At 37.4% G+C, this 18,291-nt stretch overlaps 1 protein-coding gene across 1 annotated transcript in view; it reads left to right on the top strand.

Moving 5' to 3' along the window:
* The window catches only part of EPB41L4A (erythrocyte membrane protein band 4.1 like 4A), a 235,407-nt gene that overhangs the window by 192,428 nt on the left and 24,688 nt on the right, over positions 1 to 18,291 (top strand). Inside the window, exons 14-17 of the mRNA XM_044662157.1 lie at positions 7,575 to 7,658; positions 8,480 to 8,593; positions 16,160 to 16,207; positions 16,732 to 16,806. Coding sequence (XP_044518092.1) covers positions 7,575 to 7,658; positions 8,480 to 8,593; positions 16,160 to 16,207; positions 16,732 to 16,806 — 321 coding nt within the window. The remainder of the gene's footprint in view (positions 1 to 7,574; positions 7,659 to 8,479; positions 8,594 to 16,159; positions 16,208 to 16,731; positions 16,807 to 18,291) is intronic.

Below are 18,291 nucleotides of genomic sequence, written 5' to 3'. Positions count from 1 at the left end.
GGGGGAAGGGGACGGGTTGAGGAGGGGGCAGTAGGGGTTGGGGACAGGGGATGGGCTGAGGAGAGGGTGTGTCAGGAGCGCTTTCATAGGAGGAATCCTCGAAAGCAGAACTATGGAGGAATAATTCTCTCTTTTGTTGGAACTTCTTTTTAAACTGTTTCCTCCTTCTTAAATGCTTAGCATGGTTTTTTATATAAGCCAGCAGTTGCTCTTGGCCCTCTTTCATATTTCCCATTTCCTTCTCTATCTTACTAAATCTCTCTGATTTAGCGTCATCCAGCTTCTCTGTTATATTTCCTATTTCCTTCTCTATCTTACTAATTCTCTCTGAGTTAGTGTCATCCAGCTTCTCTGGCAGTTTCTTTTGAGAGAAGTAAAGATAAACTATTCCGCCTACTATCAGTATTAACTCTACACCTACCTTTCTCAACCCCTTAGCTGAAGAATTCAAACCAGAAGCTGGGGGAAGGGAGAGGGAGCAGTTGTCATCTCCAGTAGCCAGTGAGCTTACTAATAACATCAGTGAAGTCTGTTCAGTGGTTGGAGACACAAACCAACTGACTTCAGCCACACAGACTGCAAGGCTAGCTAGTAAACTCCAGTCAGCTTCTGAGTCAGGAGTCATACCAGAGGTGTTGAAGGGAACACAAACTATCTATCAAACATTCCCTGATACAATTGATGGGAAAACTTCTGATTTGGGGCTTGGCAGTTCACTAGATAACAGAAAGGATGGTGAATCAGATCAAACCTCTATTTCTGCAGCCCTTGGCAAAAGCCAACCTGAAGATTCTGTGTACTCTGCACACCATAGCTTAATAACCATGGATGATGACTCTCCAGCTCTCAGTAAGACAGACAGAGAGAGAGAGAGAGAGAGAGAGAGAGAGAGAGAGAGAGAGAGAGAGCTCTAAGCCTACATTCTGTTCTGATTCTAAACTTGACTTGCCTCATGATGCTATAGGAAGTCCAGGTTTAGCTGACACTGACCAAGCAAGACTTAAAGAAGTGCTTGCAAATGACCATACGTGTAACTGGATCGAAACCAAGTGCACAGATAAAACTGAAGATTCTTTATTGCCCCTAGTACCAGTGAAGTCCAACAGCAATGGGGTTACCTTGTTACCTTAGAAATCGGGGGAGGGGGGTATATTATGATGGACTCCTGGATACCGGTGCAACTTGCTCCATTCTGCATGAGGCACCCGAAGGATGCCAATATCAGGGTACCTTGAGAGTGAGAGGTGATTCTGGGATAGCTCAACAAGTCCCAAAGCTAAAAGTAAAAATGGTAAAATTCAGCCCTCTAACTCTTGAGCACACCTTTTTATTGATGCCATCATGTCCTTCAAATGTTGTGGGGCGGGATCTCTTGTGTAAATTGGCTGCCACCATCCAATGCCAACCAGATGGGCAGATCTATCTCCACCTACCCAAGAGATCTCTGAAATACCACCCCATTTTATTTTTAGACCCATGTAGTGAGGAACCAACTTACCAAGAAATTGATAACATCTACGAGGTTCCTGAGAACAATTCCTGGTTATGTATGGGCTAAAAATTCTAATGAGGTGGGCAGAATTTTGTCTGCAGAACCAGTAAGAATAGAGATGAAGGAAGGTTTACCACCAAGAATTCCTCAGTTCAGACTAAGCCAAGAGGTGATCGAGGGAGTGAAACCCATCATAGAGAGTTTATTGCAGCAGGGTATATTAAGATATGGCTTCTCATAGTACAACACTCCAATCATGCCTGTGAAGAAAGCCAAACTATCTCCTGATGGGAAGACTCAATGGCGTTTAGTACAAAATCTTAGAGCAATTAATGACCATGTGCAAAAGACCTATGCCGAGGTACCACGTCCATCTCAAATCATAGCAGCCATACCACCCAAAGCTGCTTGATTTACTGTGCTGGACTTGAGCTCTGCATACTTCTCTGTTCCCCTGCACAGAGACAACCAGAAGCTGTTCGCCTTCACATTGGAGGGCAAATCCATCCAATGGACCCATTTGCCCCAGGGTTTTTCGGATTCAGCTTTGGTCTTCTGCCAAATTTTGCAGAAAGACCTTGAGTCAATCGCTTTCCAAGACAGCAAGATGGTACATTATGATGACATCCTGCAAACGTCACCATCTGCTGAAGTCTGCTATACAGAGAGCGTGTACTTGGTTAAAGAGCTAGGCAAAAAGGGTCATAAAATTTCCAGATCAAAGCTTCAATTTGTGAGGAAAAAAGTCAATTATTTAGGATTCATCTTGGAAAAGGTCTCCAGAAGGATTTCCCAAAAGAGAACACAAGACATACAGAGGCTGAGCTTGCCTAAAACCAAGAAGCAGCTCAGGGCAATCATAGGAGTAACAAGTTTCTGTAGAAACTGGATTCCAGGTTACGCTCTCATCACTAAACCTCTGATAGAGCTAACCAGGAAGGAAGTTCCGCAACCGTTAAAATTATCCAAAGACCATGTTCATGCTATAGAGAAACTAAAATCACTCACTCTATCAGCACCAGCTCTAGGTATCCCTGATCATAATAAACCATTCCTCCTTTATGTACATGAGGACAAAGAGATAGCCTCTAGTGTTCTCACACAGTCATACGAGAATACCCTTAGACCAGTTGCCTATTACAGCTCAAAACTAGATTCAGTAATCTGTGGAATGCCAAGTTGTTTGAGAGCTATTGCTGCTGTAGCCATCATGATTAGGAAAGCATCTTCCTTGGTATTAGGGGATGAGCTGAAAGTATTTTCCCCACACCAGATGGAATCTACTTTAAGAAACACCACACTACAAGCATTCACCACCCAAAGACTGTCACAATACCAAGCAATCTTGTTGGCTAATGAAAACATCACATTTCACCAGTGCAGAAACTTAAATCCTGCGACTCTGATCTCAGATTTACCTCTGGAAGGAGAAAGTCTATAGATCTGTGAGGATGCACTTAACACCGTGCATAAAATAAGGGCATATTTATCCGACAAGCCCATGGAAAACCCTGATTTGACATTATTCATAGATGGATCATCATATCTAGTGATATATCTATTGATATATCTATATCTATATCTATATCATATTGTTTACAATCAGGGATTTACCAGAGCAGCCATAGTCTCAGCCTCAGAAACCCTCTGGTACTCATCATTGCCATCCTCTATGAGTGCTCAAGGAGCAGAATTAGTTGGATTGATTCACGCTCTGAAGCTTGCCGAAAACTGGAAAGCTAACATTTTTACCAATTCCCGGTATGCTTTCGGAGTGGTGCATCATTCTGGTGAACTCTGGAAAAACCGAGGTTTCATAACATCCAATGGCAAACAGATACGTATGGAGATTTGATAAATCAGTTGTTAGACACACTCCAACTACCAGCCCAAGTATCTGTAATTCATTATCGGGCCCATGCCAAGATCAAAGGGCCAGTGGAATCAGGGAAAAGATGTGCAGACATTACAGCCAAATTTGGGGCAAGGTATGGACCACCTACAATCTTAAACTTAACTTTGGTGGAGGAAGATGATCTCAAAAACGCATACTCCGGGGCAGCTGGGTAGCTCAGTGGATTGAGAGTCAGGCCTAGAGACAGGAGGTCCTAGGTTCAAATCTGGCCTCAGACACTTCCCAGCTGTGTGACCCTGGGCAAGTCACTTGACCCCCATTGCCTACCCTTACCACTCTTCCACCTAGGAACCAATACACAGAAGTTAAGGGTTTAAAAATGTTAAAAAAAAAAAAAAAAAAAAAAAAAAAAAAAACGCATACTCCCCAAAGGAAATGAAGGATTGGAAGAAACATCATGGTACATACGTAGCTAACGGAGTTTGGCTGGGGGCAAATAGAAAACCTATGTTGCCTAGATCCCCGTATTTTACCTTTTGCAATGCATTACACCAAAAAGGGCATTATGGAAGTCTGGGCCTGGCAGATTCTATAACTAGGTATTGGAATGCAAGGGACATATATGAAGTTGCTATGAGAGTTTCTCAGAGGTGCAGAATTTGTATGCAATTCAGCCAGTCTGTTACCAAAGTCCACAGTCTGGGAGGCAAACGTCTAGCTTATACACCATTTGAATGCCTACAAATCGATTACATCACCATGCCAAGGTGTCAGGGCTACAGGTATGCATTAGTGATAGTGGATAGATTAATCAAATGGCCAGAAGGTTTCCCAGCCAGATGCAACACTTCAGCATTTGTTGTGGAGGTCTTACTGAGAGAATTAATACCAAAATTCTCCATTCCACTACACATTGCTTCAGATTCTGGTTCCCATTTCATGAACAAGATTTTAGCTACAGTTTATGAGAGCTTAGGAGTCAAGCAACATGTACATTCAATATACAGACCCCAGTCGAATGGACAGATTGAGAGAGTGAATCAATCTTTGAAGACCCTAGGAGCTAAAATCTGTGCATGAAATGGCCTGATGCATTACTGTTGGCACTATTCCATCTCAGATGCCAACCCAATAGCATAATTCACTTATCACCATTTGAAATGCTATATGCATATTCAGAGGAAGAACTATAGGAGTAGAAACACAGAAGGAAAACAAGTGCTTGAACACATGGGTTGATGGGGATCTATTGAGGATGTAGACGCTAAACAATCACCTTAGTGCAACTATCAATATGGAAATACGTCTTGATCAATGATACATGTAAAACCTAATAGAATTGTTTATCATCTGTGGGGGAGGGGAGGGAAAGAACATGAATCATGTAACCATGGGAAAACATTCTAAATAAAAATTTAAAAAAATTCCAGCACATTCAATGTTATGATTACCAACTGTGTATTGCCTTCCATCATATTATCCCCTTCAAATCCTGCTCTATTCCCTTTCTCTTTGTTCTTCCTCACCAGTGTTTTGCTTTTTGTCACCTTCCCTTTTCCCTTCCCTCCATTTACATCCCTCTTCCCTTGTCTTATTCCCCTTCTACTTTCCTGTGAGGTAAGATAGAATTCTATATCCTACTAAGTAGGGTAAGATAAAATTCTATACGCCTCTGAGTATACTTGTTTTACCCTCTCCAAGCCCTTTTATGATGAGAATAAAGTTTAAGCATTGCCCATCACCTCTTTTATCCTCCCTTCTCTATAATTATTTTTCATGCCTCTTTATGTTATATAATTTACCCCATTCTATCTCTGTTTCCTCTTCTCTTGCTACAACTTCTTGATGGATCTGCTCTCCTCTCACCCCAATGCCCCAGATATTTATTGTCTACCATTTGGGTTTTTCTTTTCTTAAAAGTTGTTTCACTCTGTCTCCCTGTTGGTTCTTTCACTCCTGTATTTGTTTTGTAGCAATATTTTCATCTTGGTCAAAGAGAATTCTCATGGTGGCACAGAGCTGCTGAGGATTATTCCGCCATCTTGACTCCACTCCTGAAAGTTGGGCAAGTGTATTTTTAATCAAACAAGATATAGAGAAAATGACAAAAAATAAAATTCAAATTAATTACGTGAAACTGAAAAACTCCACAAAGAATATTAATACATTCAAGATAAGGGAAGTAGTTTTATAGGTAAAAAGTTGCTTTGAAATTTATCTTAGAAGGATTTGTTATTAAAGTACATGAATGATTTTTTCAGTACATAAATATAAATGGCCAAAAAATATGGATAAACAGTTCTCAAAAAAATTTGCAAAGTATTCATCACCACATGAAGACAAGCTCCAAATCACCAAGAGAAATGCAAATCAAAACTGAAGTTGACAAATTGGCACAATGAAAGAAGAAATTTTAAGTCATTGTTGGAGGGGTTTTAGGAAAAAAAGTACAATAATATATTGTTGATGGACCAATCTGATAAGCAATTTGGAATTATGTAAATGTAATATATAAAACCCTTTAAAAGGTCTACAGGTATTACATGTATTCATTTTTTTTCCTCTCTTAAAAAAAAAAAAAACAGACACTATTTGTCATGGATGGCTGAGGGAAAGGGATCCATAGGATATTTTGGTGCTCTAAAAAATTTTTGTTATCTAGACATTCAATTGTATCTGAGTCATCATGATACCACAGACCATATGCATCTAATTGCATGCCATTTCTTTCTCCAGTGGATCCTTTTGTCACACAGTCTGAGGTTAAGTGATTTGGTCAGGGTCACATACAACAAGTAAGTATCTGATGTTGAATATAAACTTGGTTCTTCCTGACTCCGGACTCAGTAGTTTTAACCATATTGAGCCACTTAGCTACCTCCTACTCCAAGAAATAGAAACCAACAGAAAACTCATACCCCAAGCCTTTTTAAAGGTACAAAGTAAGTTTTGTCCATGTGGACAATACTGGTATTTCACATACTGCTGCCATATAAAAGTAGGTATGTGCTCTGAATGAGAAATGGTTTTGGAATCTCCTCTAACATACTTTCTTTGTTTCCTTATAATTCATTTTTTCTTTAAGCAATATGTTAGAAAATACTTAAAATTTTCCTTTTCTCTCTGAAAAGTCTTTTATATTGGGAATATGTTTGCTGTGCCAAGCCTATATAAAAACTTAAAAATTTAAACATTCCATATAGATCAGTTATTTAGGGCACACTTTTATGGTTTGATGGTTTTCCCTACTTCAATTTAGAAGCCTAAATTTTGCGATAATATTATGATCCACAATCAGCTCCAGATTTTGTTTTAATTGACTATATAGATTAACCATGATAATGAACCTATGGCATGCAGATGCCTCTCTGTGGGCACATGTGCTGCACCCTCTCCCACCCCTCCAGAGTTTGTTACTAGAAAGGCAGAGGGATTTGGGAAGAGTTGTTCCCTTACCCCTCTCCACCACACCTGATAGCATTTTTCCTCATCACCCACCAGTCCAATGGGAGCACACAGTGGTTAAGTTGAGCAGTTCACAGGCAGCAAAGCTGAAGGGGAGCAGAGTGCTCAAGCCACTCCTCTCCTTCTCTTCACCTGTGCTGAGGTTATTCCTCACTTCACCCACCCCTCTGCCCAGCAGCCCAATGGGGAACCCTTCCTCCCTCCCCTGTGTGGGGTTATGGGGGGTGGGGCACACCCAGCACTTTGTGGGAGAGTAGGGTATGGCACATAGTCTCTAAAATGTTCACCATCACTGGTATAGAACTGATCCACCTTTGGCTGAAAAGTATATAATCAATTCCATTTTGATATTGACCATCTGGTGATGTCTATGTATAGAGTTACCTTTTGGGTTGTTGAAAAAGAATGTTTACTGTGACTAGTGAGTTATCTTAAAACTCTTTGAAGATGCTTAAGTCTTTACCCTACTTCATTTTACACTTCAAGGCCAAGTTTGCCTGTTATTCTAGTATCTTTTGATTTCTTACTTTAGCATTCAAATATATGAAAATTATTTCTGGTGATTGATGGCCTGACTCTTGCCTAGTTAAAAGCAAAATGAAAATAAAAAATGTTTTCCTTGGGAGTTTAGTGTTAGATTATTTGAATTTACATTCATTTGCCACATAAGCTTAATTTAAGAAACTTGCACTTAGATTAATGCCTTTTTAAAATTTCTATTTTATGTATTGTTTTGGATTTTTCTTTCTTTTTGAATTGCAGCTTTAAGAAGTCAAAATATGAAAATAATCCAGAAACTCAAAGAAGCAAAACAAGTGCACCATGGGAGGAAAATGGACCCCAGGGGTAAAGTTCATCATTGTTATTATCAGCCATAGACTGTGTCAAAGGACCTCCTATGGATAAGGGAATTTGAGTAGTTGAAATAAGATCTATTCTGATCAGTCAGAATTTCCTCCTTTTTGATGACTATTTAATGTAAAATATAACTATGAACACATGAGAGACCTGGGTTCATATCCCAGCAACAACACTGGCTAAGTCAGATAGTTAAGCTTAGATTCCTAATGTGTAAGATGCATGTATCATCTACTTGATGGGGTTATTGTAAGATGAAGGGCACACTTTGTAAACTTTACAACCCTTTATAATTATAATGATGTATCATTGCTATTTTTTTAAACCTTACCTTCTGTCTAGTATCAATTCTAAGTATTGTTTCTAAGGCAGAAGGTTCTAAGGGGGAAGTGATTTTCCCAAGGTCACACAGTTAGGAAATATCAGAGGCCACATTCAAACCAGACCTTCCCATCTCTAGTCCTGGCTTTCTGTCCAATGAACCACCTAGTTGCCTCCATTATTACTTATTTTTAAAAACCATGTTTAGTTTAGGATTGTTTATAGCAAAGAGAGTTAGTGGGTTATTTCATTTTGGCATCTTTTCAAGCTCTCATTGAATACTGCAAATGATGATGTTTCGTGTTAAAATCCTTTGCCTAGAAAATTATGGCATTTGTTATATAATTATATTAGATAGAGTAGAACAATTATATAAGGCAATCTGCTCATAATCCAAGTAGTATTCTTTTAAGGATTTTTTGGATTGGACTAGGTAAAATTGTTGAATTTGCAGGTTTTAATCAATTACTGTTATATTCTTATTCCAGGGGACTGTACAATTGTTCTATTGACCGTAATAAATCACCAAAGTTCCCTTCTTCATGGAGAAGAAACCAATTTGGCAGTAGTGACCATGAGCCTGGACAGCCAATTAGGAGAAGGCAAGTAGATTCATAATACCTTATCTTCCCCCATGCCTCACACTCCAGCCACATTTGTCCATATGTTACCTTTTTTTCTTTTACATATCTACAAAGATTTTTCTCCTTGTATTTTGAACTTTCTGCTTTGACCCAAAATTGAGCAAGGAAAAAACACTTCAGAGAAAAGCTCCATAATATACATTGATTAGAAACACATTTATCCCTTCCAAAAATTACAACCAAAGACTGAAAAAATATTGAAATATTAATAGTCTAACAATAAGATTCCATAAGTTCAAATTGAAAGCAGATTGAAACCCTTTAGATATTTTCTTGTGGACTAGAAAAAGCATTACTAAAAGATTCTAGTTGTAGGATAAAATTATAATTTTTAAACATATACTGTCAGTATTAAAATATAGAAGAAAATAAATAGTAATTACCATTGGCATAACACATTAAGGTTTACAAAGTGATTAACAAATATATCAAATATCCTCCCAATAATTCTGAGGCTGAGAGGCTGGGTGGCTTCCCTAGCATCATTTAGTTGTATGATTGCAAATTTTAATTCATCTTTCCAACTATGTCCAGTGCTCTTTCCCTGTACCACCTAGATGCTAATTTTAATATAAATAAAAAAACTGTCTAAATCTCAAACTTATTTCATATGTATATGAAATAAGTTTGAGATATATATATCACATTCCCTAACCAGGATATATCTATTAACTTGTACTGAACATAGCATCAGGATTTTAGAGGAAGGGGGAGAGATTTGTCTGAAAATGAATGTAAAAGATGTCAGTAAAAATAAAAAGAAATAATTTTTGCTTTGGATCTAGCTGCTTACTTATTCTGAGCTATAGGTCTGGAGAGCTCCTCCTTCTTTCTTTCTTTTTTTTTTTTTTTTGAATTTTTTTTAAACCCTTAACTTCTGTATATTGGTTCCTAGGTGAAAGAGTGGTAAGGGTGGGCAATGGGGATCAAGTGACTTGCCCAGGGTCACACAGCTGGGAAGTGTCTGAGGCCGGATTTGAACCTAGGACCTCCCGACTCTAGGCCTGACTCTCAATCCACTGAGCTACCCAGCTGCCCCACATCCTCCTTGTTTCTATCTGCCATCTATGACTCATTTTCTATTTTAACTTTCCATTTCTTAGCTCCTTACTTTCCCACAAAATTCATAGCAAAGAAACTAGACAAAATATTGTAGAGAGGGATACATTAAACCCTTTGCTAATGTTAAATATATGAAAAGAGCATTAGGAAATAATTTTGAGCTATAGCTATTAATTAATCCAGTCACAAAAATAATAAGGAATTGGAATAGGGGTATAAATCTTTCAATTAGGGTCTAGGAATCTGGAATAAGACAAATGGCCTTAAACATGCTTTGAGTAATAGACTTTTATTTTGTTTTCCTTTCTGTATTATTTCGTAGTTATCTGAGGTAAGGAATTGTAGGAAGGGATTACAAAATCCTTTCTGGGAGTGTGGCTTATGAGAGAGAATGAGTTTATCAAGACAAGAAAATTTACACCTAACAGTATAGAAGATCTTATTTTCTCTCTTTAAATTATTTTAATAATTAGCATATATGTTTATATTGTTGTTTCAATTGTGTCCAACTCTTTGTGATTCCATTTTTTATGGGATTTTCTTGCCAAAGATGCTGGAGTGGCTTGCCATTCCTTCTCTAGGATTCCTATTTTATAGAAAACTGAGTGAGACCTTGCTCTCAGTTTACTGTCACTGTCAGGAAGCTGTGTAACAATGGTGGAGTGATCCAGAGAAGAAAACTGAGGCCAACAGAGGTTAAGTGACTTGCTTAGTGTAAGGGTTAAATTTAATGGTTGGACAATAATTTTATGAAATTATTTTGTCACCAATATTTATTATATTGTCAGAAATTTATTTACAAATATTTACAAAATGGAGAGGAAACAATAAAGTAGAGAAATGTGAAGAGGTTAGAGAGGTTATCTATCCTATCAACCTAAATATTTACTCCAGGTCTGCTTAATCCAAGCAGAGATTAATTAGCTCTCAACCATGAAGACTGGTGGTGAGTAAACATTTGACCTCCCACAAGCTAGTCTCCTAGGAAACTAGGAAAGGAGTTAGCCTTTCACTCACCCAATGAAGTAGTCCAGGAATCAGAGTCTAAGTTGAAGCCGAGCTCCAAGCCCAAAGGCTTGGATGTGAAGGGAAACAGGAAGTAAGTTCTTGGGCAGCCAGAGTCAAAGTGGAAGTAGCTCTGAGGGGAACATTCTATTCAGGTCTCTAGTGATTGGCTAAACCACTCATGAAAGACCCTTCACCAGTTAATTGATAAAATTCCTGTGTGCAGTCAAAATGCTATAAGGCTTTAAAAGGCCTCAGGGAAATAGTTTTTATTCATTTTTCCTGCTGTTTCTTGTTTGTACTCTCCTGTTTCTTGGTTTATTGTTAGTGTTGTTAAAGAATTATTGTATAAAGCTTGTATTAGCCAATCCACTGTGGCTATAACACTACTACTACTGTAATTGCATCAAGTTGGTTTATTGTACCACATTAATAACATAGTGATGGAAGATTTAATTGATTTTATAATGTATGGTGATATTGTTTGTTCCCTATCTAATGTTCAAGTGTATGCCCAAGTATAGTAGAATAGCTATTGATTTTGAAATAGCACAACCAATTTGGAATATCACAGTGCTAGATATTGTAATTCATATACCTGTTGTAATAGTGTGTGCCTATATAGCGTATAGGATAAAATGGTTATTCTACTGTATGGGTTATACTGTGACAGTGATCATTGCTTGTTTATTTAAGGATTCAGAAGTGAAATTGATGTTAAGGATTATGCAATTAAAGATTGGAATGTACAATATGGAATTGTACATTCAATAGGACAGTGCTTATGATCGTGCACAGGAAAAACATGGGGAATTTTCTGGTCATATAGCTAATAGAAAGACTAGACTAGAATAAGAACAAGTGACCCAGAAAAGTGATAGTAAGCCTTTTCCTCTCTTTCTATTATGTGATCTACCTATAATTCGGGACAATGATATTTTTCATGTAAAGCAACATACCAGATTCAAGGCTAAGGATGTTGATTCAATAAAGAGGAGATCACCTAAATTTTTTGATGAACCAGCAAAGTTGATAAAGGAGCTAAGGTCTGTGATAAAGATGTATGTATCTCATTTTACTCAGGATATCCTTAGAAGAGTCTGAGAATCTAGAAATAACACCTAAACATCATGTTCCTCACCATCCACAAAGTTCAGGTCAGGTGGAGCTTATGAATAGGGAACTCAAGACTGTGGTAGAGAAACTCTGCTGAAACTCATCTCAAATGGCCAGATATTCTTCCCATAGCTTAGTTTTACCTACATACAAGACCAAGAGCAGATCTACATATATCAACATATGAAATACTCTTCGGACATGCTCCACTACAGGCAAACACTTGTAAGACTGTTTATGCATCACTCTTAGGAGGTGATGGCCAAATTGCTTCATATTTAAGTGCTTTAAAACAAAGGCTAAGAGAATTACAGGATATGGAAGTATTAATTCAGTCTGGCCCATTGGATTATTCTTTTCATAATTTTCAACTAGGCGATATGGTGTATGTGAAAAAAATTTGCCAAAACATCAGCAACAGAACAGAGTTGGATAGGTCCTTAAACATTTGTATTAGTTTCACCATCTTCAGTAAATGTATCAGGTAGAGATTCATGATATCATTGTTCCCTTATTAAATTAGCACATTGTATAGATAATGAAAATATAGAAATTGTTAATAATGAAGGAAGAGGAGGAGGAGGAGAAGAAGGAGGAAAGAGAAAGAAGGAGAAGGAAGAAGAAGAAGAAAAAAATTGTGTAAAATTGAGATCTTCAGTCAATTTGAGTCTGCAGTCAGAAAGTTCAGTAAGGAGAGGACCATTCCAGTGGAAGAGGACATTTGGATGGAAGAGTACATGAATGGATGAAGAGGATTCAGGATTCAGGAATTAATTTGTGGACATTATACTAAGACTGATAAACTTATAAAAATAAACTGATAAAGACTTTGCTTTAAAAAGGAATTTCCAAAGAAGAGGATTAATCATGGACAATTTGAACTAAATGGTTTGAAAGGTTTGGGTAATGTAAATAGTGTCACTACACACTCATACATCCATCATTACACATTACTATCTAGAACTTCAGTGGAGAAAATAAGAAGAGAAAAGAGAAGATTTCTTTAAGGAACATCATAAGAAGAAAGGAGATCTGAAGTTTTGGTAGGTATCACATATTCAATAGTAACATATTGTAACACAACACAACAAATTAACAACATAACAAAACAGATACATAAAAACACAAACAGGTTAAGATAGTGATGGGCAAACTATTCCCCGGGGGCCAGATTCAGGCCCTAGTTTGCCCATCACTGCCTTAAGCAATTTCCTAATCACTATGTCCCCACATCCAGATGTAGTGATCAGGGAATTGCTTAAGGCAATGATTGGCAAACTAGGGCCTGGATCTGGCCCCCGGGGAATAGTTTGCCCATCACTGGGTTAGGATACATTGTCTTCCTTATGGAATAAAACAGTATATAAATACTAACAATATTAGAATTAGCTATAGGATAAGTATGTACTAACAAAGGATAGTTAGTTACTAACAAAAATAGTTATTTAATTAGTATTTAGTTAGACTAATATACTAATAACATAAGGATAGTTTAGAGTAGTTTAGTGAGATAGGAAATAGTATATAGATTAGATTAGAGGATAAGATAAGGTACTAACATACATTACAGTCCAAATACAACAAACATAACAAAATTGCATTACATGAACATCATATCACAAAATAATGTAAATAGATGTATAAATAAGTGTAAATGGTGTATGTGTTGTAAACTGTATTATAGTGTATTATAATATGTAAAGGATGTAAATGTGTATATTTAATGTGTATATATTATGTGTACACATGTGTATGTATAGCATACATGTATATATTCTGTGTATATGTTGTATATGTATCTATGTATATGTGTGTGTCATATGTATATATGTAAATTCTAGAATTAATTTGATATTACTTGAGTTGCAAACATTTAAATGTAATTTACATAAGTAAGTTTAATGTTTTGATGTAATTTTGATATAAAAACTTATGCAATGTTGTGTTAAATGTGTATTTCCCAAAATTTTTTGTATTTATTAGTTAGTAGAATGTTTCTGTATCAGTATAAGAGTTGTGTCTGATGTTTTGCTTGAATTTTGTGTTGATATTTCAAATTTGTTGTTGATTTTGTTGAAAATTTTGCTGTTACATGTAACTTTGTACTCTGAACTATGTAATTCTTCATTGTATTTTTCCCTCTACCTTTCCTTGTTGAAATCCCTAGAGTAAGGTAGTGCTAGATAGGGTAAGATAGTGTTAATGTAGGCTTTTTGTTATTTTGGCTTAGAATTTTAGTTCAGTTCGTAGTGCACAAATACCAAATTTTGTGTGGAACACTATTTTGGCTTTGTGCAAGGGGGGGGCTGTTATGAGGGAATTAGGAAAAGTTAAGCAATAGATATAAATTAGCTGGCATGACTGTCAGGGAAAATGTTGAAGGTTCCAAGCATGGAACAGTGAGGGAGAAAGAGATTTTTCTGAGAGACTCTCTCTGGATGAAGCTGATGGCAGTTAGGTATTTACTTAGTTGCTGGAAATGAAGAGCCCAGAAAAGTAATTGTCTCCTGCCAAAACCATCTACTGTGTGAGAAAGTTCAGGCTGATCAGAGAATCTAGTTCTGGTTGGTGGACATGCCAGACTAGTGCTGCTCCCCTGACTTTTCCTCTTTGTGGACTTATTTGCTATGGTTCCTGAAAAGCTATGATCATCACTGGAGCTGAAGAGGACCCTGCAGTGAGACAGTCAACCTCCTTCTGACCTAACAGGCTGGTCTTGATAGCTTAAGCTAGAATCAGTGCAGTGTTTGTCCAAGCTTCGAGCCCTTGAACTTATCCCTATGCAAGTAGATTTAGTGTGACCTTTCCCATCCCTTAAATTTCCATATGCCAAACCTTAAAATTCATTATTAAACCATTGACTTTACTTCCTGTGTCTTCCTCAAACCCCAAGAAAGGATCCAAGGAAAGATAACCTTGAGTGGTGACCAGTAACTGTTTTTAACTGACATTTACCAACTAGTGTGTTTTACCCATTTTCCACATCCCTTGTATAGATTCCCAGTTTACTTTGTGTATCCTAACACTTGTGGGTTTGTGGGTGTGGACCTGTTTATGTTTGGCACCCATGGGTTTTATTGTCAGGAGTCAGTTGCTGATCTTTCAGTGACCATTCCAACTCCTCCAAGATAGAAGCTAGTCTCTTAGGAAACTAGGAAAGGAGTTAGCCTTTCACTCACTCAACAAAGTAGTCCAGGAGTCAGAGTCAAAGTTGAAGCCAAGCTCCAAGCCCATGATCCAAGGAGCAATCCCCAACAAAGCTCCCTCAAAGACTAGTCAAAAAACTATCTCCAGAAGAAATCTCTTCCAACTATCTTCTCAAAGACAATCTGCTCTAAGGGAGTTCGAGGCTTACTTTTATAGTGACTTCTTGTCCCTTCCCCTTTTCACAGGGGCCAATCACAGTTTCTAAATTGTTTAGCACTGCTCAGGGGGCAGTGTCTATGGGATCGAGCTTCTCACCTTCTGAAGGTTAAATTCTCATCAAATCAATTCACAGCTAAGGGTGTGAATTTTCTAAATCTCACCTAGTATGAAGTAGGGTGTTCAATCTTTTGTTGATTCAATTTAAAAGTAGACAAAGGGGAGTTAATCCTGTCTTTAGCCTAGTGAAGTACTAAGTAGAGGTACTTAAGTTAGTGTTAACTCAAGTTAGATGATAAAGTAAAGAATTCTCTTTCACATTAGGGTTATACAAACTCACATCATCCTGAATAGGATTAGCACTGTCCACTGTGCCATCAAATATCCCCATGATATTTAAAACAATTATTGGTGCAGAACACTCATTCTTCTGTTTCTTCTGCTTGCACTAAATCTACTATCTCTTCTAATATCAATGGGACTTGCCCTTAGGGACACTCTTTCTAGACAAACTGATTAAGTGTAACATTGGATGAATCTAATTGATTTGGGGGCAGATAGGTGGCACAGTAGATAGAGTATTGGGCCTAGAGTCAGGAATATATATCTTCCAGCATTCAAATTTAGCCTCAGACACTAGCTGTGTGACACTAGGCAAGTCACTTAACCCTGTTTGCCTCAAATTCATCAGGTGTCAAATGAGCTAGAGAAAGAACTGGCAAATCACTCCAGTATCTTTGTCAAGAAAACCCCAGTTTCGATCATGAAGAGTCAGACATGACTAAAAGTACTTACTAATTTTTTTAGGCTTAATGATCATTCTGTTAATGTTAATTCTGTTAATGATCATTCACTATAATAGGAAAGGCTTGGGACAAGTTTTAAAAGTCTTTTTTATTGCTAATGGAAGTTTCTAGTCATTTTTTTCTTTGCTGTCTGATTATAATCCACTTAAACTTACTTATTTTTCCCCCTCAGGAAAGCACGAAGTAGTGGTGATGACTCAGATCTAAAGCTAAGGAGAAGGTAAAGCAAATGTGAAAGACTACTAGACATTTTTATCTTGAATAGTATTTATTAATTAATAATATTCAAGTTATGACATGGAATGGGACTAATACTACCTTTTAAGCCTCTTATTTAACATTTTTCTTAAAAACATTTTGTTTCTTAAGCTTTTGAAAATGTGCCTACTTTTTCTCTTCTGGTTTGTAAAGATTCTTCAGTAATTCCATTCTTAATTCTCCTTTGCTCCATGGTGTGATTTATAGATTCATCTTATCAGAACTCTACTGGGAATCTGTAATCCTGATGCTGCTCTATGGTAGCAAACTAAATCTTCTTCTAACTCTCTTTTTTTTCTAAGAATTTTCCACAATATGCCTGTCTTGAATTGAATATTTACTTAAGGGATAATACCTAAAGCTATTCACTTTTTACTTAGTGTTTCTATTATAAAACAGAATCCTCAGAGGCAACATTATTTAAGGTATTCTTTTTTGTTCTTAAATTACACTTGTCCTTATTTTTCTGGGCATTTTTTCCTGCAGGTCCGGTTCACACTGTAATACAAGTAGTGGTAGTGAATCTGAAAATTCTAATAGAGAACAGAAAAAGAGAAATAGGTAATGTTTCTCTTTTTTTATGTTTTTTAATGTTTATTTTTTTGTTTTGTTTTTAAATGTTTAGTATGTGAAATTTCACTCCCTGTATATATTTAAATCCAATATTCTGCCCAGTAAGGAGAGGGACCCATTGTAGTAGGGTTTCCCCTACTAAGGATGGCATGTTAATCCACTACATCTACTCAAAGCACCCATAACATAATATGTATGCTCAGAACAGTGCTAGTCAGATCTCACATCTGCTAAAATGTATCACTATCCTTACCTACAGTTGTTCTGTAGGAATTGGCATCAAGATCTAGTGCACATTCAAAATCATCAGCTAGGTAAATACTAGGGATACTTGCCTCCACATGCCTTAAATCTTATTCCCCTCTCAAACTAGAGGCAACCTTAAACTTCCAGAGATCTTCACCCAGAGGCTCAAAAAATTCCTTTATAATTACTCAGGATTGTTATAAATAAAAATTAATCTGGAGGCTTATTACCAGATTTACAAGCATTTATTGTCAGAGACAATTATTATCAGAGACAGACTGATAAAGTTAGAGAGATCTTAAAGCTCCCTAACTTGGGAAAAAGAGCAAAACCCCAGAGTCCAAAAGCCATTCTCCTCTCACTTGCTTTTTTTTTTTTTTTTTTTTTAACCCTTGTACTTTGGTGTATTGTCTCATAGGTGGAAGAGTGGTAAGGGTGGGCAATGGGGGTCAAGTGACTTGCCCAGGGTCACACAGCTGGGAAGTGGTTGAGGCCGGGTTTGAATCTAGGACCTCCTGTCTCTAGGCCTGACTCTCACTCCACTGAGCTACCCAGCTGCCCCACACTTGCTTTTTAAAAGGAACACATTCCTTCCTTTGTGGCCACATTGCACTGGCTCTGCCATGCTGACACTCTGGATGCCCATGCTGATGCTGGCTGTGCCAACACAGCTTCAGGGCATCAGACATGTGACTCTGACTCCTGTGTCCCACCACTGGGGTGCCTTAGGATGGAGATATTTTACTTCACACACACATGAATACCCAGTCACATCATCTCAAAGATTCAAATCAGATGATTGCTTTCCAACCCCTACACACTCACTCAATTGAGCGATGGCTTCCTAACATGCTTTTTAGATAGCTGTAAGTCCTTAGTTTCCTCATCTGTAAAATGGGGACCCTGGAGAAGGAACTAACATCATTCTAGGATGTTGGCCAAGAAAACCCCATAAATAGTCATAAAGAATTGACAAGACTAAAAGAATTAACAACAGTTATACCACTAAGATTCACTTATCAAAGTGATGAAATTATCCTGCCATGGGCAGAGAAATGTGTTATAAAAGATAATGGACATAGTTGCAAACATATGAAGGCAAGATTGTTCTGACTGGACCTATAGTAAATAGGAAAAAACTTCTTTAGTTCTAGTTTGTTATCAAGTATAAAGACATAGATACTTTTGGGGGTAATAGCCACAGGGTATCAACTCCTTACTTCAGGG

Source organism: Gracilinanus agilis, chromosome 1, assembly GCF_016433145.1.
Source record: "Gracilinanus agilis isolate LMUSP501 chromosome 1, AgileGrace, whole genome shotgun sequence".
Taxonomy (NCBI): Eukaryota; Metazoa; Chordata; class Mammalia; order Didelphimorphia; family Didelphidae; genus Gracilinanus; species Gracilinanus agilis.
The sequence above is the reverse complement of the archived record's forward strand: the minus strand, read 5'-3'. Positions and strand labels throughout refer to the sequence as shown.